This window comes from Drosophila suzukii, chromosome X, assembly GCF_043229965.1.
Source record: "Drosophila suzukii chromosome X, CBGP_Dsuzu_IsoJpt1.0, whole genome shotgun sequence".
Lineage (NCBI taxonomy): Eukaryota > Metazoa > Arthropoda > Insecta > Diptera > Drosophilidae > Drosophila > Drosophila suzukii.
In genome coordinates, this window is record NC_092084.1 from 9,309,603 (window position 1) to 9,331,206 (window position 21,604).

The following is a 21,604-nucleotide window of genomic DNA, read 5'->3' on the forward strand; positions in this document are numbered from 1 at the left end:
AGAATCTTATAGGGTTGCCACCCCATTCAAATTTTCAAACATTTTGAGTAAAAAGGTTTAAGTTTCCTTAATTTTTCTGAAAACATTTTTAAATTAAATGAGTACAATAATTAAAACAAAAGCTTTTGTATTTCGTGGGCACACAGCGAAGGGCAGTTTTTCACCTCGAACCTTTTTTCGAGCCTTTCGTATCGACCATCTCCAATAATTAGGAGCTGGCCTTACCACTCCCGTTGGCCATTTCATTTCCCAAAACACGCAACGCGAAAAAAACAATGGTGTTGCTCAGTTTGTTGGCCAAAGTGGACCCGGAATGACATCGCCAGATGAGCGGAGTTTCTGGGAGCGGCACGAGATAAAGTTCTACCAGTACGGCCATGTGTACGCCTTGATCTATGGCCAGGTGGTCATCGATTATATCCCGCAGAGGGCTCTGAAACGTGGCATCAAAGTGCTCCTGATCCTGTGGGGTCACCTGTTCAGTTTGCTGCTGATTGTGGTGCTGCCCGGCTATTTTTGCTACCACTTTCGCACTCTAACCGACACTCTGGATCGCCGTTTGCAGCTGCTCTTCTATGTGAGCTTTGCCAATACGGCGATTAAGTATGCCACCGTGATTGTGACCTATGTGGCCAATACTGTGCACTTCGAGGCCATCAATCAGCGATGCACGCTGCAGAGGATGCATCTGGAGAGGGAGTTCCGGAATGCACCGCAGGAGCCGAAGAAACCCTTCGAGTTCTTTATGTACTTCAAGTTCTGTCTGATCAACCTGATGATGATGATCCAGGTGTGCGGCATCTTCGCGCAATATGGCGAGGGGGAGAAGGGTTCGGTCAGCCAGGTGCGGGTGCACTTCGCCATCTATGCCTTTGTGCTGTGGAACTACACGGAGAACATGGCGGACTACTGTTATTGGATCAATGCCTCGGTGCTTAAGTACTACAGACAGTTCAATCTCCAGCTGGGTTCGCTGAGGGAGGAGCTGGACGGGCTGAGACCGGGCGGAATGCTCCTCCATCGCTGCTGCGAGCTCAGCGATCGTCTGGAGGAGCTGAGGCGACGGTGCCGGGAGATCCACGACCTGCAGAAGGAGAGCTTCCGCATGCACCAGTTCCAGCTGATCGGCCTCATGCTGAGCACCCTCATCAACAACCTGACCAACTTCTACACCCTGTTCCACATGCTGGCCAAGCAGTCGCTGGAGGAGGTCAGCTATCCGGTGGTCGTGGGCTCGGTCTACGCCACCGGCTTCTACATAGACACCTACATTGTGGCCCTGATCAACGAGCACATCAAGCTGGAGCTGGAGGGCGTGGCCCTGACCATGCGGAGATTCGCAGAGCCACCGGCACATGATGAGCGGTTGACCAGGGAGGTAGGTACCATATATACAGTGAGTAAAGGATAGTCCTCTTTCTGACTGTGTTCATCGCTTTTCTGAGCTCAAGAAATATTGTAGCATACTTTTAGACACCTAAATTACATTCAAAAGAGATTTCATAACACCCGTTTAACAAACATTTAAATTTACAGATAGAACACCTTTCGCTCGAACTACTTAACTACCAACCACCGATGCTCTGTGGTCTTCTACACCTGGATCGCCGATTGGTATACCTGATTGCAGTCACCGCCTTCTCCTATTTTATAACTCTAGTGCAGTTTGATCTCTATCTACGCAAGAAATCCTAAAAAGTATGCAACTCAGAATGAAATCGAACCCGAATTTAACAGAAAACTTTAAATTTAAGAAAAAACAAAAAAAGGAATTTTATAAATTGTAAAACCTTTAAATATAACTAAATATTTTTTTAACATGTGCATATATCAATATATTATTATGAAATAGATTGTGTGCCACAATCTAAATATACCTACAATATATGATACATAATTCATTTATTTATTAATTTTTAATAACTATGGGATAAGAATACTTAACTTATTTATCACTGGAATTCTGCTTTGAATTTTTTATAAAGTGCAATATATGTCATCATAACTTTACAGCTTATTTTAAAGAATATAACCCCACCAATGGGAAGTTGATTATGAAACAGAATAAAAGACGAGTGCTAATGGAAGAGGGCTTTTCCATGGACATTGGATAAGGCGTGTCCTTTAAAGATAGCAGTTCAATGGTCTGTTGTTTGTTCGGATAAGGCTTTCGAGAGGTGGTCGGTGTACTCCTTTCGGGACGATAAACGATGGCTCCTGAACGGAGGACACATTCAGTTGCTGGCCACAATGCGAGCCGCAAGGTTGTGCCGGATGGCTCTGCGCATCTGGATGGGAGTGGTCCTGGTCCTGGCACTGTCCTGCCACTTCTACAGTCCCAGCCGGCGGCGCCTGGTCCACTCCCGACTTTTGGCGATCTACAGCTGGCTCATAATGGTCGCCAACTTCATATTATTTTACGGATACTATCTATGCGCCTCGACGTATTTCCCCGAGGGCACTTTTAGGCGACAAAGATTCGTGGCTCAGGTGAGCATATAAAGTTTTTATACCTATCATAAAATGCAGATCAAAATGTTAGGTAGTTAAAGAAAGCTTCTTCTTTATAATAGACTCTTAAAAAATCATTTGATTTTAAGATTTTTCCTTATATATAATAATCATATGAACTGAAATGATGAATTTTTTTAAGATGTCCGACAGCAACATAGTGGTACAGATTGTGACGCTCTTAGTTCAGATTTTAGTGCGAGTGCTACGGGAACGACAGGTGTGCCAAGCGTATAACGAGGTTTCCGAGATTCTGGAGCAGGAACTGAACCACCAGGAGCCCAGTCGCTTCTACTGCACCGCGTTCCTGCTCAAGATCCACAACTTTGTGCACAACTTCAACTTTGTGCTGAGTATCCTCCTCATTTGGGGCACGCGAACCCTTGTAATGGCTGACATTTTTGCCAATCTGTACTTCGTCTACAACTCATTGGTCCGGGATGCTGCCCAAATGGCTTACACCCTGCTGCTCCTCGACCTGAGCGAGGCACTGCGTCTGAATGGCCAGCGGGAGCAGAGATCCTATGACCAGCTCATGGAACAGTTGCGCAGGCAGGAGCGCCTGATGGGGATTGGGCGGCGGGTTCATCGAATGTTCGCCTGGTTGGTGGCCATCGCCTTGTTTTCCCAGCTCTACTACAATACGAGCACAATTTACCTGGGCTACGCAGTCATCATTCAGCGGCAGGGTGCACAGGGGATGCCAATCTACTCCATGAAGATCCTACTCACCGCCCTCTCCTTTCTGGTCATCCTGGGAGACGCCCTGCTCCTGCAGATCGTCTGTGAGCACCTCATGGCGGAGGAGAACCGAGTGTGCGCCAGTCCAAGACTACAGCGGCGGGATGTGGATGCCAAGGCGGCCCATAGACAGGTGAGGAAACAGCCAGGAATATAGGAGATTAGGGTACACATTGGTCAAAATAATAGTTAAATGGTTTCAAACCAACCAATTGTACATTTTACCAATGAAAAGTTACTTTCACAACAAAATACTAAACTAAAACTAAATCATTCTAAACTCACTTTGAGTATATACAATACAAATATAATAAGATATAATATAATATAACACAAATATTTCAGGAATTTCCAAAAAATATAATATCGTCACCAATTCATATACAAACTATAGACTAAAACTAGAATTATCGCTCTCTTTTTTTTCCCTATTTTTCTACTTTTTCTAATATTTTTCAAGATGGTTTATTATTAAATTACCTAATAATTTATTTTTTCCAGTGGGAAATGTCCGTTTTGAGAAGAGCCATTAGAAGAGCATCACCGGAGAACAAAGTGTTGGGAATGTTTAGGATGGACATGCGATGTGCCTTCGTCCTGATTAGCAGCAGTTTGTCCTATGGCATTATTATAATCCAGATTGGCTATGTCCGCAGTTGAACTACCCTTCGCCTTCAACCCTTTTCAAAGGAAAAGTTACCGTGGTATTATCGACACTCAATCGGCACTTCAGTTAATTGAAAGTATAATCTAAGGGGAAAGGATCTTGAACGAAGTAAAAGCCAGACACGGAACTTATGAACCCATAGTTTTGATGGCCACATAGCGTAAAGGAAGTAAGCTAAGCATTTATTTTTACATAGATTTAATTATATATTTTTTTTCAAGCTAAGAAAATAACTTTAAAATTTGTTTAAGCAATAAACAGACCAAAATCGAATATTTAGTTTATATTCAATATAAATTGTGGGCTAAAATCCAATAAAGCATATTTCACATCGATTTTATTATATTTTTCAAGCCTAGAAAATAATTATAAAATGTGATTAAGCCATAAAAAGTCCAATATCGAATATTTTTGTAGAGTTATCATTTCCTAAAATTCGAATTCAGTGTGGCAACAGTTCCGAAGCTCCTTTATTGGGATATATTCCATTATTTTTTTGTCAGCGGTTTGGATAGGTGGGAGAAGACATCTGGATTTTCGACAAAGTCTATTGGAAAATTATTTCCCGGATTGTCAACGTCTTTTGTGAAAAAAGATTTGGGGCAAATTAACGAGTTAATATCCAAGTCCGTTGTTTTGGCCGCGGTCACTGGGTAAGTAAACTTCTTAGTGATATTCTCCAGTTTTAGATCATCCTGCGGCAACTTTAACGGAACCCTCTCCGCCCTCAATTTGTCCAGACGTCTCTGCTCCTCCTTGATGAGATTGGTGGCCATTTCGTAGGAGTTTGCCTTCGTGGATTCGGTTTCCAGCGATTTCCTGGGGCTCAGGACCATGGCACAGCGAACTCGCATGTGGTAGGCATGGGTGGTCTGCAGGGAGCGATCCATATTCTTGGCCAGGGTCTCCATGGAGCTGGCGTTCCACTCCAGCTTGGTCTGCATCCTGGAGACCTTCAGGTCCATAACCTCGACTCGCCTCTTGTGGTTGAAGAGCGCCAGGGAAATGGCCCTCTTCAGTAAATCCACCACTTCCCTCACCTCCAGCTTACTCCGATTCTCTTTCGTGATCTTGGGTTCGGGGACAAAGGAATCAACGTCCAACTTCTTCCTCTCCACCTTCTTTTCTTCCTGCCTTTCAAAGAGCTCCTTGACCCGCCCTTTCAGGAGCCTGGCCTGCGATTCACGCACCATCCTCTCCATATTCCGGCTCCTCATGGAATCCATCTGCGCCGACATTCTGCGATCCCTGGGCGGATGACCCATCAGCCTGCGCTCCCTTTGCACCATCTCGAGTATCTTGAGCGGAATGGTGGAGCTCGACCTGGGCCTGTCGCTGGGATCCTGCGATCGCAGGGTCCTTGCCAGCTGCTCCCCCCTTCTCTGCGCATTGTGGGTCCTCATGGTGGCCGACTTCTCGAAGGGCAGGCGCTTCTTGTCCTGACCTTTGACCAAAGGGTGCATGCTTACCATGTTAGCTATGTGAATTGTAAAATATATATTGATATAATCAGTATTAATATTTAAATTAATATTTTATGTAATAGTATCTGTATCAATATTTAATTGAATAATTAATGTAATATTATCTGTATTAATATTTTTAATTTCTGAAATGTTGTGTTTAACTGATCATCTTAACCCCCATCCGAATTCCCTAAAAATAGTTATAATATCTTACCATTTGGGGATGTGTTGACCCTGAAAGGTGATTGACGTTCGTTGCTCTGGTTTGGTTCCCCCGGGTTCTGGGACTTCCTTCCCATTTTGCGAGGTTCATTACCCCCTGAGGCCGTGCCCGAGTTGTTTCTGATCAGACGCATCAAACGTCTCAAGGGTCCCTGGTTGCAGATACGCGGCCTTCCCACATCATCTGCAGAGTATATAACTTACTTATAAATCACAATCTTTATAATATTCCAACTACAGAATCCTACGCATTAGGCGGCATTGTCCGGAACCGGTTGAGCTCAGAATCCTCCTTATCCAATCCAATCTGATGGTGTGTGCCATTGCTGACTGAAGTCGGCACGACTTCAATTGAAATGCACAAAGAAAAAAAAGGGAGAACGGAAGAACAATTTAGAGACCGAATTTCACATGGGTATTTATTCAGTTGAGTCCATTACTTAGTTTGGGAACTGAACCCAACGACAGTAAGTTTGAGGCCTACTCAGATAAACAGACAATATTATTCAATGCCTTTAATTATTTAAAATTTGTTATATCTATAATTATAAAAATATTAACTTTTCTTTAGATACTGATCTTGATTGAGTTTTAGTTGCATCCTGAAAAGTGTGCTACAAAAAGTTGAGGCTTTTAACCACCCCTTAACTTTACAAAATTTATAAAAATATATTTATAACCCAATTACACTAGATTCCTAAATAAGCAATAAAAAACCAGGTCATATGATTACGTATTTTTATTACGGTTTATTTCGAGTGTGTTTTTGGGGTGTGGGCGAGTGTTTCATCTGCTGATGAACAAATTACATTTGACATAATACATAATGAAAACGCTTTTGAGGCCGAATGGGGTCTCCAATTTATTTCTCGCACATGAACATGAGTATTGTACATATGTTGGGTGTACTTGTGTGTTTTTGCCCATATATATCAACCCAATTCATAAACTTTTTTTCTGCACTATCGTATATAGCACATTCATATAGCTCTACTGCCGATCCATACGCGAACTTCAACAAAATTGAATTTGATTTACTTTCTTTACTCATCGCTAAGGCTAAAGTTTTCTTTTCTTTTCCTTTCCTTTACTTTTTTTTTGTTTTTCGTAGGTGTATGACTAGCAAAAAACCATTGCATTTTCATGGGGGTGGCAGTGGGTTAGGATGTAAATGTAAATGTAAATGTGATGTAAACGGGATGTAAATGTGAGCGGAAACCATACGAAAGCTTGCCCGTACATGTGTCTATGTGTGTGTGTATTTTCATCGATATTCGACACTCGATATTCGATTTTCGATATTCGATTCGACAACAACAACAACAAAAAGAAAAGGCACAATTTTGATGAAACGCTTTCCCATGCTTTGTATGCGCGCGTGTGTGTAGTGGATAGGATTATACATATATCATCATCAGGGGCGAATGGGGGTTTTTTTTTTGACAAGGAAATTCCCCTTCTCAGCAGCGCTCCTTGCTCTAATTGTAGTATATTTTCTTTATCTAGTTGATAATTGCTTGATAGTTAGTTCTCGAGGGTTTCATGTTTGTTAGTAAAATCTAAGGCTAGTTGGAAAAGTGATTCGAATTTTGGTTTTTTTTTTTAAAGGGGCGTGGCGTGTCTCGGAAGAACCGCTTGGAAAAAAGGCCTTCCCCTTCATTTAAGTAGTATATTTTGTTGTTTGAGCGAAAAAAAAGATCACTTGCTACGAATAGTTACCCAAAAAGACGTGGGGCGCACCCTGTTAAGCGGTTATCTATAGTTAACTCCTCAGCTCGTCGTTTAATGTTAGTTAATGCAATGCTTTTCGTATGCTAGTTGGATGTATCAAATTGATTAAGAGATTCGATTTGTATCTTGTTTATTACACTTAGGGTTCAGCTTCATTTTTTTGTTTGATTCGCTTAGAGTGGAAATTATTCGAATAGTTTTTTTATTTTGTTTTTAATTGTTTGTCCTTTTTGTTTTTAGGATTGTTTATTAAATATAACAATGCTCTCGGCGCATACATTGTGAAAATTATAATCAATTTGTTTTTACTTTATTTGTATAATAGTTATGTGTATATATTTTTGAAATAATATCCATAGCTGATGCTGCTGTGGCGTCGTCGACGTTTTTGCAATATACAAAAAAAATTAATAAAAAAAAAATTGTCTCAAGAAGGTTTAAGATAGGGAGCAAGAGAGATGGACTGAGTAAGAAAAATAATAATATTTATATGCATATTCGCATGAATAATAATGTTAACACTCAACTTGAATTTTGCTAAATTTTTCGAACAAATTTCGAATGTGTTTTGCTTTCTGTGCGTTGGCTATAAATCGTAGATTGGTTTATATAAATTAATCAGCAAATATATGTATAGTTATCTAATTTGAGTTGATCTCATCTCCAGCTCTGCTTCTTCCTCGTCACTTCCGCTTCCGCTTCCTTATTTATTTATTTATTTGCCTTTGCAATTCGATTTGTCTTGTGTGTGTGTGTTTGTGTATAAAATTAGACCGCATCGGTAATCCATGTATGCTTGAATGGGTTCGTGTGTGTGTGTGTGTGTATTATCTACATGCTATATTTGTTTTATAGATTGTTAAATATACAATATTTTACTCATTATATAGATTTAAATCAACGCGACAACAAATTCCATTCCTCCATCTCTTTGCATTCCAATCGGTTGCTGCCGTAGTTTACATTATGCGGGTGTGTTGTGTATATTTATATAGTAAAATGACTTTGTTTCGACGATCTCTTGCGGACTATAGGCTAAATGGTACAGATATATATAGTAAGTAGATGTGTGAATGAATGTCTATGGTTGTATATGCAACTTTTCCGCTAGTTTCTAGTATTTATCATACGCATGTTTATTGATTCACTTTTTTATATAGTTCTTCTTGGTTTTACGTTTGTGTTGCTTTTAGGCAAAGGCGAGTGGGAAAAATTACATACATCTAACAACAAATGCACCAACGTTCTTCATCATCTCATCATCGTTATTAGCTTCGATATTTCATCAATACATATTATCATTATCATTAGATCGTAATCGTAAATCGTTATCGTCATGCTCTGACTATCCGCTAGATCCGCAACCGTAACCGCATTCACATCCGCATCCGCATCCGCATTCGCATTCGCATCTGCATCTGCGTCCCGTCATCGTCGTCATTATTCGTAGTCAGCTACTAAACATTGTCGTACTTAAAGTTAACCACCATGCAATGCGCAATGTGCATCTACATCACCATCACCCCCAAAATATCGGTGTGCATGGGTGGTGGGTGCCTGCCTGTGCCTGCATGTTTACATATTCATATAGATCAATATATATCAAAAAACACATTATCGTCAACATAACTAACTCGCTATAACTCTTGGCTCTCGTATATAAACATCAACATAAACAAACAACACTCTAGCGCTTAACGAACTCCTTAAAGCCCTCATATCCGCTCGACTCTATGCTTTTATAATCGGATCTTAGTCTATATAAGTGGTGTGTGTATATATGTATATATATATATATATATATATATTATATTTCGCTTCTTTTTGTTTATACCCAACTTTGTTCTAACTAAAAACTATACACCTTTGTCCGCTTCAGTTTGAACACCCTCATATCTCTCATCTCACATTTCACATCTCATATCCCTACGATGCCAAATACCAAATGCTTTGCTCTCCGTCCTTGTCTAGCTGCTGGGATGTACGTTTGTACGTTCACCTGACCGTACATCGATGAGTGCATCCAAATAAAATTGCTTTGGACAATTTGCTACATTAAGTTGGCTGCTGCGGCTGCGTCAATATAAATTTTACTGTCTGTGTGGTCAAGTTTGTAGGTCCGTGGTTCCGTTTCCGTATCCGTTTCCTGTCGTTGTCAGTAGTGTTGTTGTAGTTGTTGCTGTGGCTGCTGCTGTTGTAGTAGTTGTTGCTGTTGTGGTTGCTGCTGTTGTTGTTGTTACTGTGATGCATCATCAGTGCGGCGTCCTCTGTTGCGGCTGCTGATTTGTTGCTGCTGCTGCTGCTGCTCCAGTTGCTCCTGTTGTTGTTCTCGAGACCGGTCGGCATCGAACTCGAGGCGGCAGTGTCCAAGTTGTGGTGGCTGTTGGTCATAGAGATTCCTTGGAAGGTACCCAAATGGTTGGTCCCGATTGGGACCAAATCATAGATTTCACTTTGCTGTAGATCTCCTCGATGGTGTCGCCCTGGACAACGCCTGTTGGGATGGCAAATTAAAGGATTATTAATATATATTATTAACATATTTAGTATTATCTTCACTTACCCGTAAAGTATTCGCCGAATTCCTGCTCCATTTTAATGGCCCGCTCGTAAGTCTTCTTGGCCTGCTCCTCCGTCATGCGACGATTCATCTCCCTGTGGGTAATAAACCATTATTAGATGGGAATCTTCTACCGCTAGGTAAGCCCAAAAAAACTCACATCACTGAGTCCACCGACTTGGGTTTGATGAACACGGCAACGGGATACAGCTGGGCCACCTGGAGACGCTTTATGGCATTCCCGGACACGTCCAGGATGCAGTGCTTGCCCTTCTCCGCCACCTCGCGCACACTAGCCACCGAGGTGCCGTACAGATTGTCGTTATACTGGCCCGCCTCGATGAACAGATGGTTCTGGATATCCCGCTCCATTTGCTCGCGAGAGGACACAAAGTGATAGTCCCTACCGTCCACCTCGTACTCCCTCTTGGGTCGGGTGGTGTCTACAGGAAAGGAAGATATATACATCAGTTAGGAATATCGAAGAAACTTCGATAGATTGCACTACTTACGTGGCACACAAGAGCCGAACTTGTCGGGATACTCCGATATTAGGTCATCGTTGATGCGATCCTTCAGCGGTCCCAGGATAATCACCGGGCGCGTGTAGTTAATGGACAGGCGCTGCACGGCCTCGTAGGACAACACATTCTCCTCGGAAGCTGGAAAGTAGGTTAAGCACTTGGATTAGGACCTTGGCGTGCAGGTGCTCTACGTCATCGCAAAGTGTTCTAAATGAGTGGGATTCGGAGGGGGGGAATGGGTTGGTGGGTGGGATTTCTATACAGAAATTATCTTGGGTTCTCGGGGGGCTCTACAAAACAAATATCTATTTTCTAACTGGGTCATAAATATCAAAAGAGATCCTTATACAGATCCAGGCAAGTCAGTAAGAGTTAGAGTTGGTTAATTTCATCTAGTTAGCAGTTGCTCTCTACGGTTTTAGGGATAATAGTGGGTAGAATTTGTATCTCTAAGTTAGGTTCGTTTAATTTAAGCTCTCGCACACAAAAATGTACAGAAAAATCTCAATTGATTATCTTTTTCTAAGTGAATTTTGAAAAATAAAAGTTCGGGAAACCGGTAAATACTCGTCAACTTATATTTCACTTATCCAGCATTCACTGTTCTGGGCGGCAAACTTATAAATCGAGCAATGGAAACATTCTAAGGCAATAAGATTCAATGTTCAATTAGGATTCCTAAGCATAAGTCACTTAAAACTTAAAGTATACAATGAAATGATACCAAACTTAAGATCGAAACCAAAAAACCAAATGTAAATGCAATAGGTGATATATGGTAACCAAAGCTTCAACACTTATGTATGCAGTGGGCCATATACATATAGGATATAGAAATGATGGCTATGTAGACATATAGAGCAGGCGATCTACGAGCAAACAGTTAACAGACAGTGGGCACACTGGGTAGTGTCTTACATGGTAACATACTACATACATGACATCATGATCTTACATACATACATGGCACACAAAAACTTGGACAACATGAAATCAAAATCTGTGTGTGTTGATTGTGGTGAGTGAGTGTAGAATTATGTTCAGATCATTAGAACTAGCTTAGGTGATTATCTTGGCGTTGGATGAACCCAGTTATGGGGTTTTTCTTTTTTTTTTCTTTGGCTGTTCCTCGTTACCAGGGGGATTGTGGGGTTTTACTCACTTGACGCCATGTAGAACTCACAGATCAACTCTTTTTGGGACTCATTTACAGACACACGTACGTTGAGTGCTACGGGGTGGATTAACAACTGATCGATTAAGGCAAATAAAACTCCCTCGATTTGTACAATTCCTTTATTTCACTTTCAGTTTCAGTTTTGGTTTGATTTTGGTTTGGGTTTAGGTTTCATCTTAACCCGCAATTATTTCACAAATATCTCTGAACTCTAAGACGAAAGGTTTCTGGGGGGGGGGACTTAATCTGGTATTTTCTTTCTTGAATAGAAACAATTTTTGCGGTGGTTTGGGTGGCGGGCACATGCAAAAAGACACGACACGACACGAGCAATACATAAAAAACAACAGCAAACCAACTGAATTGGAATCGGTTCAGTAATCTATATACATATCTATATATAGATGCGTGTCGGCAAGGTGGGTGTGTTCTAGCTAACTATGGAAAGGACTGGGACAAACAACTATCCAGGCAGAAGGACACAAAGAAATACAGTCTAGGCTCAGCACATTCGGGTGGGGGGTTCAGACCTTCGGATGATCCATGGGCCAACTTTTCTGTTATTGATCGGGTGATACTACGCAATGTGGCAACCAAATGAACAAATAGGCAAACGATACAGGATGTGAGTGTGTCCGTTGTGTGTTTTTTGGTGGATTCACAAAATTTGCTATCATCATTCGATTCTACGCAACTATCAACAATTCACAACAGTTTAAGAACTTATAAACAAACCATAAGGTCTAAGATTCAAAATAAAATATATAGGGTTTGGGTTGTGTGTCCAGGAAGATTTATGGATGGTTCTGAAGACAGTTTGTATGCATTATATGCATGGTCTTAAAAAATATATATATTTTAGTAACAACGAAATTTCTCTGCCAGTATAAAAAAACATCGTTCTACTTGCAAGAAGAGAGAGTTCAAGGCTTATCCTAGTTAATACTCTGATATACGAAATGAAAATAACGAAAGAAAGTAAAAGAGTTAACAAAATCTACTGAAAGCCTTTCAGGAAGTTATCTTCAAAACGTATTCTCTAGGGACAAAACGCGATAGAGATAGATGTCTAGCAGAGAGAGAGAGAGAGACAGAGAGATGGAGTGAGACAGCATGAGTGAGAGACAAAGCAAGAGATAGGCAGAAATCAAGGAAAGAACGAAAAATATAACCAAGAGGAATTGATCTTGCAAAATTTTGTTTCTTTGTATTTATAACTAAATATTTAACTTTCATTCTTTCGTTTTTTTTTTTAGGTAGAAGAAAACATAAGCTTTGTTGTAATTTTTACTAGTATTACAAAAAGAGAAGAGACTTGTTGCTTGTATTTTTTTTTTGTTGCTGTTGGTTTTTGTTTTGTTTTATTTTTTGTGATTGTTGGTTGTTCAGATGCTCGACTTACGATAGTCAGCATCATTATTCTCCAAGTAGATCAGAGTTATCTGCTCCATATCGGGTAACTCCACCCTGTAGATAATCTCGCCTGAGCAGTGATTAGTCGATAGTGTTGGTAGCGCAGATTTAGAAGAATTTAGTAGTTGGTTGTTGTCGCAGTTCGTGAGCGCATGGTTATAACAAATATATATGTATACATATAGAGATATATATCGGTGGTCATATTGTTGGTTTGATTTTTATCGGTTTGTTTTGGTTGGTTGTTTTGGTTTTGGTTTTGGTTTTGAGAAGTTAAATATTTATATATATAGCGAGATATATTGATATATGTGTGGCATGGGATTGTGTGTATTTAGAACAAGAGAGAAAATTTGTGAGTTTAACATAGGTTTACAAAGAACAAATCAAAGGATGTTTGTGTTTCGGTGCGGTTCCATCATAGATATATAGGTAATATATATTCGGAAACAGCGAGAGAGAGAGATATGGAGTGACGTTGCGTTTGCGTTTGCGTTACGCACAGTTATAGATCGGTAGTAGATATAGTAGCAGACATAGTAGTAGAATAGTAGTAGATTCGAACGGAAGTAGTTGTTGATGTCGTTGTTGTTGAAGTAGTTGTTGTTGTTGGTTGGTTGGTAGTAGTTGAGTAGTAGGCAAACAACACAAGAATTCAAAGTAGTTCACAGACACAGGGGTTAAATGTAAAAGAAGAACAAGAAAAATATCAAAGGATTAACAACAAATCGAAATCGAAATCACCATTTACTCATGTCTTGTACTGTCTGTCTGTGGCTGACTGAATAATAATACTTAAAAATGGAACTCGAAAAGGAAAATGGGGGATTTGAGTTTGGTTGAGTTCCTTTTTGTGTACGAGTATGGGGATTATTCGTGTGCATCCCGAGTTGAGAATCGTCTGGGAAAAACTTTATTTCGGTTGGCTGTGGTGTATCTGTATGATGATCTGTTCAGTATTCACATCAAGTACGCCATTCCAGTTACATCTATATGTACATTATATATCGCATCGAGTGTGGCAACATTAAAACACGACGTGATACAAGCGGATAATAAAAGAACAGCAAGTTGAGATCGAAATGGTATAGTTTGATTTCTGTCTGCAATGTCCGTATACAAATTCTTTGTAATGTGAAGAACCAGGGAACCAGGGGATCCAGAGTTTTAACTTAAAAGGTGAACCGAAAAATCCTTAAATACAGAGACCTTGTCCTTGAAAGATCATTGGCTGGATGTTAAGGAGATTTGATGTACAAATTTGATGTAGGTTTTGGAATCTATTCATATATATTTTATGCAAATCTGATGTACATCTGGTTTTACACCATTTTACGTAGTCTTTTTCAAATTTCCTTTATACATTTAGTGTACATTTAATGGACATTTACATGCATATGATATAGTTCTTTCGAAAGTTAAATTTGGACGATCCATTTATTTCCGCAAAAGTCTTGCGGATCGGTTGGGTATATAGAAAATATTGGGCTATATATATTTGGAGAGTCCTGACATGTATTTATAGCGATAGAGAGTGATGTACGAGCAGAGATCGCCAAAGACATGTGATGTACAGATAAATGAATGTAAATAAAAAGCATTTAGAACCCGGAAATTCTAACGGAACCAACGAAATATCAAATTACACTTAATAACGTGTGATGTCTTGATGTATGCATGTATGTAAACAGGTATGTTATGTATGTATATATGCAGGTAAGTGGTTAATCGTATGTGTTTCAGCTGAGACTGTGTTAGTTCTTACAGCAAATGCATTTCTATGAATGTAAATCGAAAGTTAGCACTTGATAAATGTTATGTTACGTCTGTTTTATGTTCAGTGGATATACTCAGATATAGATATATAGATAGATAGTTATGTATAAGTAGAGATATCGATATGTATATGTTGGTAGTTGGTAAATTCTTCTGATCGAGTACATACCTCCTTCAGCATTGGCATCGTCTTGTGTGTAGCAAAGCATAAAGGCTAGAAAACGAAGAGAAAACAAACGAGAAACCGAAAGGGAAGAGAAAAGAGAGAAAACAGAAAAGAAGAAATCGAAAGATATATGTTTTGGTCAGTTTAAAACAGAATAGCGGTGGAGATCGGTTCATTTGGGTGGACACAACATTATATGTATATTATTATATTTGGTTAAAAATGTTTAAAACGATCCTGAATGGTTCTTCCTACCCCGAACTACCGCTAACGTATCTATAGTCAAATCTCGAACTTAGTGTCCAATTTAAAAAATCATTTACAAATGTTCAAAACTAGAAAACCCAACGTGAACATTTAATTTGGAAATACTGTTTTCAACTGGTAACACACGGGTAACTTTGTAAGAACCATTCAGGATTTTCGAATGTCAGAGAAACCATCTTAAGGTTCCTTCTATTTCTGTATGTTTTATAGTTAGAACAAGATGGCAAGTAGTCAAAGGTTATTTTGCTGGTTTTTATAAAACTGTTTAGGGTCGTAGTGATGTAGATATTTGATGAAAGCAGCTGGACACAAAGTTTTTAGTTTGATTTTTGACAGAGAGAAGAGCGATAAGAAGATTAATGTACTGTCAGTAGAGAGTAGCGGGAAGAAAAGCTTTTAAAATGAACTAAAGAACGAAATCAACTTGGTTTCATCTCGATGGGGCTGGTGATGATGTATCATATGATGTAGAACGTGCAACTCTGCCGCTGAAGAACCGTCTTCGGATACGTATACGTTTCTTGTTTCTTAGCTTAATCCAAGACTATATACACGATGATGGCCATGAGCTATAGAACTCCCCGCGAGGACTAACTGTTAGTAAGATCGTGTGACTATAGCTTACTGTCTAAAATGTGTACATATAAGTGTGTGTATTCGTTTACAGGTGTTGTGTGTGTGTGATTGTTAACCAAGACTAGACCATCTGAGAAGCCCTGACACCTTGATATACATTTACAAGCGGATAGATCGTGATATATATACCGCCGACTTCGGCTCCGTTTCGAAACATTTCCACCTGATAACGTCGTCGGCACTTACGTTGCGGTTCATTCGCCTGATTGTTGTTGACATTATTGATGTCAATTTCGCTGGTGCTGCTCACAACTCCATTGGCTAAACATATAGTTCGGGATCGGTTCGGATCGGATCGGATCGGGGCACACACAAGATAATACAACATCCAAGCACATCGAATGGGACGGGAAATGTGTGGTAATTTGTGTGATGTTTCAGTGTGGTTGATTCGTCGGTTCATCGATGGATTCGTATAATGAGTGTTTGGACATCACGGGTTTCGGTGGGGAAAAATATATGGAAATAAACAGAAATGTAAATCAAATAAAATGCATAACAAAACATTTATAAAATGGAATGGAGCAATGGGTAAAACATCTCAACAAGAAACATTAAACAGAACATTTATCTCATTTATTTTTAACAAATAAAAAACATCAACTCAGAACAGGATGAATAATACAAAAAAAATGGGACGTGAACAACTTTAAGCTTCTGATGACTATTCTTAACAAATATTTGATTTATGTAACATTAATTGTATCCTTTCATGCCCATAAGTAACAGTGGTATTAAAAAAAAACAATAAATTAAGAATAAAATGATAAAATCTCTATGATATTTAAAAATACTTTAAAACACAGGTACATCTTAATACGGCATGAAAGGCTTAACTAAGAACAATCACCATTGCTATAAAAGTAACAGGACAAGGACGTTGAGAATGAGGTTTTGTGCAAATTTTGGTGCTCTTCACGAAAGATGTGTGTCAACAACATATCTATCTTCTTATCGTAGTCAAAACAGGCACACTCTCAAGTCAATCGAACACCCGCCCAAAAGCACACACGCTCATCCATCCAGTCAGATATTCAGTAGAGAAAGCGACAGAGTGAAAGTCTTGGAGCCTTAAGCCTAGGACTAAACCAAAAACGCCTTGAGTTTGAGTTGCTTCTTGATGTTCTCCCATTATTGGCCATCTCCGGTGAAAGAGCAAACGATCGAGATCGAACTGTGACAAAGTCGGGCGGCTGGCTTCCCTTGGACTTGGTCTACTTACGCTCTTGGTCGCTGCCATCTTCATTCTTCTCATCGCGACTCTTCATAAACGGAAATTTGCGCGAGAATGTGAAATTCTTTTTCTTTCGATCCAATGTCGATTGCTGCAAGAAGAAAAAACCATATGATTAGTTAAGGATCTTGGAAAAAGGGGTCTAAGTTACGAAGTTTTATAATAATCAAGTAATGCAAAGACATTGTTATATCAAATGTCTACATATTATTATCGTTCAAGTAGTTATATCATAGCAAACATTTACAAAAGTTACCTAAAATGTACAGGGAAATATAGTTAAATAGAAATAGGAAAATGTAGAAGGCATACTGAACTGTAAAACTGGTTTCAAACTTTACAATATGTACGATTTAAAGTTACTGAAGTTATTGACAAAATTCCTATATAGCTGCTTTCAATGCTTTCCTGGGTTGTATAACCCCACCCACCTTATCCAGATTATTATTAGCTGCCGCATGTCCCTGGAACTTGACGCTGCGATCCCGAGCCCGCATCTTGCGCTCCCAACGCCTCTTCGACGGCACAATGCCAATCTGCTCGTCCTCGTTGTCGCCGAGGACCCGTCGTGCCTGCCACCACTCGTCGTCGGAGGCATTGGTCACGTGCAGGATGTCGCCGTGCTTGAAGGGCAATCCTCGCGAGGGCAGACCATCGTCCCGATTGGGATCATAGTCGAACAGGGCGCGCACATACAGCGATCGCTTCTGCGTGGTCCGCAGCAGTGTGCCCGATCCTCCGGCGCCAAGGGCAGCCTGCTGTTTCAGCTCCTGGATGCGCGCCTCGAAGCGGTTATACTCCTCTGGGCGGTACTGCGCCAACAGGGTCACCACACCGCCAGAAGTCTGGGGAATAAAACAAAGTATTATATTTGGGCAAGGAGCAGAGAGACATCTTATGGACTCACCTTGAGCGCCTGGGCCGCCTCTTCGTGGGTGGCATGCGTGAGGTTGACATTGTTCACGCTGAGCAGCTGGTCGCCGCGCTTCAGCTCGGAGCCAAGATCTGCAGGACCGCCGGCCAGGATGAAGGACACATAGATGCCCTGGCCATCCTCGCCGCCAACGATATTGAAGCCCAGGCCCTGGGGTCCCTTCTGGATGGTGATGGTGCGCGGTTCTCTGTGGGGGGGAAAAAGGCTTTATAATAACCAAATAACTAGAGAAGTGACCTGTACACTCACCTGGTGATATCCTCGGTGCTGACTGCGCGCGGAGTTCCTGGCGGAACGGCGGCCAGGACATTTGTGGAGGCATATCGCGAGCCGGGCTCTAGGTTGTTATCAGAAATTTGTGATTTTGATTTAGGTTTATCGTTGGTTTTTTGGTTTTTGTTTTGTTGCACATTGAATGGGAATAATTATTGAGACATGACAGAGATAGACAGATAGATAAAGAACGAGATAGAGAGACAGAGACAGAGAGAGACAGAGATATAGAGCGGTTAATAATGCTTTGAGAAATATAATGATCTCTTGCGGATTCAGCGCGTCCAGAGGAGTCCAGACAGAGACAGATAAACGCAAAAGGGACAGAGACAGCAGGCACCGCCGAGAAAGAGAAAGAAACTGGTTAACGAAAAAAAGACTGCGACAATAACTGAGGCCAACGGAAACCGAAACGGAAACGGAAGACAACAGAACGGAAACTGAAGATTGCATTTGATTTTCGGCCCCCCACAACACAAACACACACTATACACACAGGCATACACGATCCCAGACACACCAATAACGCTTATTAACACCTTAATATACAGCACAACAAATCAACAGAGATCGGGGGGATCAGATATAGTGGTCTGATCCAGAACACAACTCTAGGACAGGCACAACTCTAGTGGGCGGGTTGTTCAAATCAACAGCATGGCGGTGAGGAGACTACAGGGGAAGGCGGGAGCAGCTTCCAGCGTGTGAGAATGAAAGTGATCCCCTTCTAGGGCCTCAAGTTAATTGGCACAGCAGCAATAGCAATACGTAGGATAAATTGTTTGCCGGAAAAGGAGGGAAATATTGGAGGGAATATATATGTGGTAGGGCATGAAACCTTTCTTAAGTGCCTTTACTTGAAAGAATCCTATAAACGCACTTAAAAAGGTCAAAAATATATACACGCAATGATTATAATAATAAAAGCAATACTAATGAAGAACTTAATTTGTATTTAAATACAGAATTCTATGAGTGAAATAAGGTTTCAAATGATAAACCTCTCAGTTATTCTGGGGTGACACAGAATTCGGGCGAAATAGAGATTCTGAATCAATCAATGATTTAAAGAAAATAAAAATGAATCAAGTTATGAAAGCAGAAAGTATTGTTATGGGGAAAGTATTAGCTAAAATAAAAAGGGAAAATATACAACTATAGAATACAGAAAATAAAGATATATGATTGATAATCAAATAATAATAATCATAAATTCGTATTAGTAAAGATGTTACAGAAAAGAAAGAAAGGAAACAAAGAACGATGATGGGGACCCAGCACAAGTGCATTTATTCGAGGAGGTCGCAGGACCTCCGATAAACACCCTCGACCGGGACATTGATGAGCATATATACATATTAATTACAACAGAAGATCGGTCAAATAATAAACAAATCAATCGCTTACGGCGCGGCTGGGGTGATTGGGATCGGTTGTTTGTTTGATTGGATTCGACAGGCAGGGCGGGCATGGAAGCATTGTTATAGAAGGAGGCGGGTGGAGTTGCTGCTGCTGCTGTTGGTGTTGCAGCTGCAACTGCAACAGTTGCCGTCGTGCTGCTGCTACTGTTGTTGTTGTTGATGTTATTGCTGTTGCTGATGTTATTGCTGTTGCTATTGCTAATGCTGTTAGCGCCAAGCGATGGCGGCAACTTGCTGCTACTGTTGGTGGCTGTGGCTGTGGCCGTGACTGTGGTGACTGTGGTGTTGCTTGCAATGACTGATGCAGTGGCAGATGCAGATGCAATTGCTGCTGCTGCTGCTTGTGGTGTTGGTGGTGAATCGACAACCGTGTGTCCCACACTGTTTAGCGCACCTGTCGACTGCGAATTGACCATCGGCGTCGGATGCTGCTGCTGGTGCACCTGACTCTGGCTCTGGCTGGTGGCCAACTGCGACTGCGACTGCGACAACTGCTGGCCGGCTGATAGGCCTCCACCGCCGCCGCCGGACGCACTGGTTGTCAGGTGCTGCGTCTTCCCAATGATCAGCGTCACCTTGTCGGTGATCGACTTCAGCGTGGCCACTGCCAGTTCGTGCGTTACGTTCTCCAGGTTCTTTTCGCTCTATATCGGGGACACAATAAAAATCGAATTAGATAAAGGTTTATAAATAGATACAGCCTAGTAACTACTCTAATTAAATGACTACACCCACCCCGTTGGTGCGCACTGCAATCAGCTTGTCCCCGATGGACAGACGTCCGTCCACCTGCGCCGCACCGCCGTCCATCAACTTGGTCACATAGATGCCATTGTCGCCGGGGATGTGCTGGTTGCCAATGCCGCCGGCAATGGAGAAGCCCAATCCCTTGCCGCCCTTGACCAGATCGATTTCCATGATCTTCGATCCACCGGCCGCACTATCCCGGGCATCTCCAGCCGCCGATCCAGCGGCCGGGGTGGTGGCCGTGCCACGTTTCCGCTTCACATGCAGCTTGACCACATTGCCGGCCTTCTTGAGGGCATCAACGGCGGAGGCATGTGGCACATCCACCACGGACACCTCGTTCACGGACACAATGATGTCGTTGATGCTCAGCCGTCCATCGGCGGCAGCTGCTCCGCCGGAAATGAGCTTGGTGATGTAGATGGAGGTGTCGGTGCCGATGTGCGGATTATCCGTGCCGCCGGCAATGGAGAATCCCAAACCGGAGTTGCCGCGCTCCAGCTGAATGTCCTCGTATAACCAGCTATCATCGCCGTTCACCTGGAGAGGATTGGAGATCATTAGTTTGGTTCATAACAAGTTCAGGGGTTTAAAAATGATCACACAAAGGCCACAACGTTGTATTTAAAATGGTTTGGTAGGTGTTTTAGTGTTTTATGAAGTGATGAATGTAATGAATAGTGTATTAATGTGTAAAATGCGCCCACAAGTGGGTAACATGATTAGCAAATCACGGTATCATTGTTATGTAGAATATCAACTAAATTCACAATATTAATTACAAATATAATCTTAAACATGTCCGTTTTCTTTAAGATTTTGTATGTATATCATTATCGGATTATGTATGATCGTACATTATATTGGGGATATGTGGCTTTTAGTTGAATTCCAGCAATATAAATGAAATGGGCTTTTATAAGGAAACTTTCTTTATAAAAAAACACCTATTGTAAAAACAAAGACATTTATTTGGGCATTGGGTTTGGCTTTGATTGTCAGAAATATACCAAAATCCGCGCTAAAACATATTCTTACAATCTATTATACAATTTTAATGAGATGCAGTATATGACCTTCACAGCTTTTCAGTGATTTATGACGTCATAGCATGGATAATTCAGTTAGGCGGCGAATA

At 41.1% G+C, this 21,604-nt stretch overlaps 4 protein-coding genes across 37 annotated transcripts in view; 2 read left to right on the top strand and 2 right to left on the bottom strand.

The window, feature by feature from the left end:
• Window positions 1–155: 155 nt before the first annotated feature.
• Gr10a (Gustatory receptor 10a) lies at window positions 156–1,713 on the top strand. The gene is made up of 2 exons (XM_017083481.4): window positions 156–1,378; window positions 1,537–1,713. The coding sequence occupies exons 1-2, from the start codon at window positions 314–316 to the stop codon at window positions 1,693–1,695; spliced, it is 1,224 nt and encodes a 407-aa protein (XP_016938970.2). The 5' UTR covers window positions 156–313; the 3' UTR covers window positions 1,696–1,713.
• A 311-nt stretch (window positions 1,714–2,024) lies between these two features.
• Window positions 2,025–4,032, top strand: Gr10b (Gustatory receptor 10b). The gene is made up of 3 exons (XM_017083235.4): window positions 2,025–2,490; window positions 2,654–3,385; window positions 3,754–4,032. The coding sequence occupies exons 1-3, from the start codon at window positions 2,251–2,253 to the stop codon at window positions 3,910–3,912; spliced, it is 1,131 nt and encodes a 376-aa protein (XP_016938724.2). The 5' UTR covers window positions 2,025–2,250; the 3' UTR covers window positions 3,913–4,032.
• A 375-nt stretch (window positions 4,033–4,407) lies between these two features.
• Window positions 4,408–6,068, bottom strand: LOC108016686 (periplakin). Its single transcript, XM_017083409.4, has 3 exons — window positions 5,856–6,068; window positions 5,600–5,791; window positions 4,408–5,396 (listed from the first exon to the last, which is right to left on the bottom strand). Exons 1-3 carry the CDS (start codon window positions 5,929–5,931, stop codon window positions 4,408–4,410), a joined length of 1,257 nt encoding a protein of 418 aa, XP_016938898.2. The 5' UTR covers window positions 5,932–6,068.
• A 263-nt stretch (window positions 6,069–6,331) lies between these two features.
• Window positions 6,332–21,604, bottom strand: part of dlg1 (discs large 1) — a 44,334-nt gene continuing 29,061 nt past the window's right edge. For 12 of the 34 annotated variants that reach the window (XM_065868033.2, XM_065868035.2, XM_065868034.2 and 9 more), the window contains 13 exons: window positions 20,455–21,006; window positions 19,706–20,363; window positions 18,275–18,362; window positions 17,999–18,212; window positions 17,523–17,936; window positions 17,080–17,182; window positions 15,987–16,118; window positions 14,958–15,002; window positions 13,002–13,082; window positions 10,411–10,560; window positions 10,059–10,341; window positions 9,902–9,993; window positions 6,332–9,832 (listed from right to left, as the gene is read on the bottom strand). In XM_065868033.2, the coding sequence (XP_065724105.2) occupies window positions 9,726–9,832; window positions 9,902–9,993; window positions 10,059–10,341; window positions 10,411–10,560; window positions 13,002–13,082; window positions 14,958–15,002; window positions 15,987–16,118; window positions 17,080–17,182; window positions 17,523–17,936; window positions 17,999–18,212; window positions 18,275–18,362; window positions 19,706–20,363; window positions 20,455–21,006 (2,919 nt within the window). In that variant the 3' untranslated portion in view covers window positions 6,332–9,725. Of the gene's footprint in view, window positions 9,833–9,901; window positions 9,994–10,058; window positions 10,342–10,410; window positions 10,561–11,700; window positions 13,083–14,957; window positions 15,003–15,986; window positions 16,119–17,079; window positions 17,183–17,522; window positions 17,937–17,998; window positions 18,213–18,274; window positions 18,363–19,705; window positions 20,364–20,454; window positions 21,007–21,604 lie in introns of those variants that run through there. The other 22 variants (XM_036820567.3, XM_017083595.4, XM_017083594.4 and 19 more) reach the window with 14 other exon arrangements.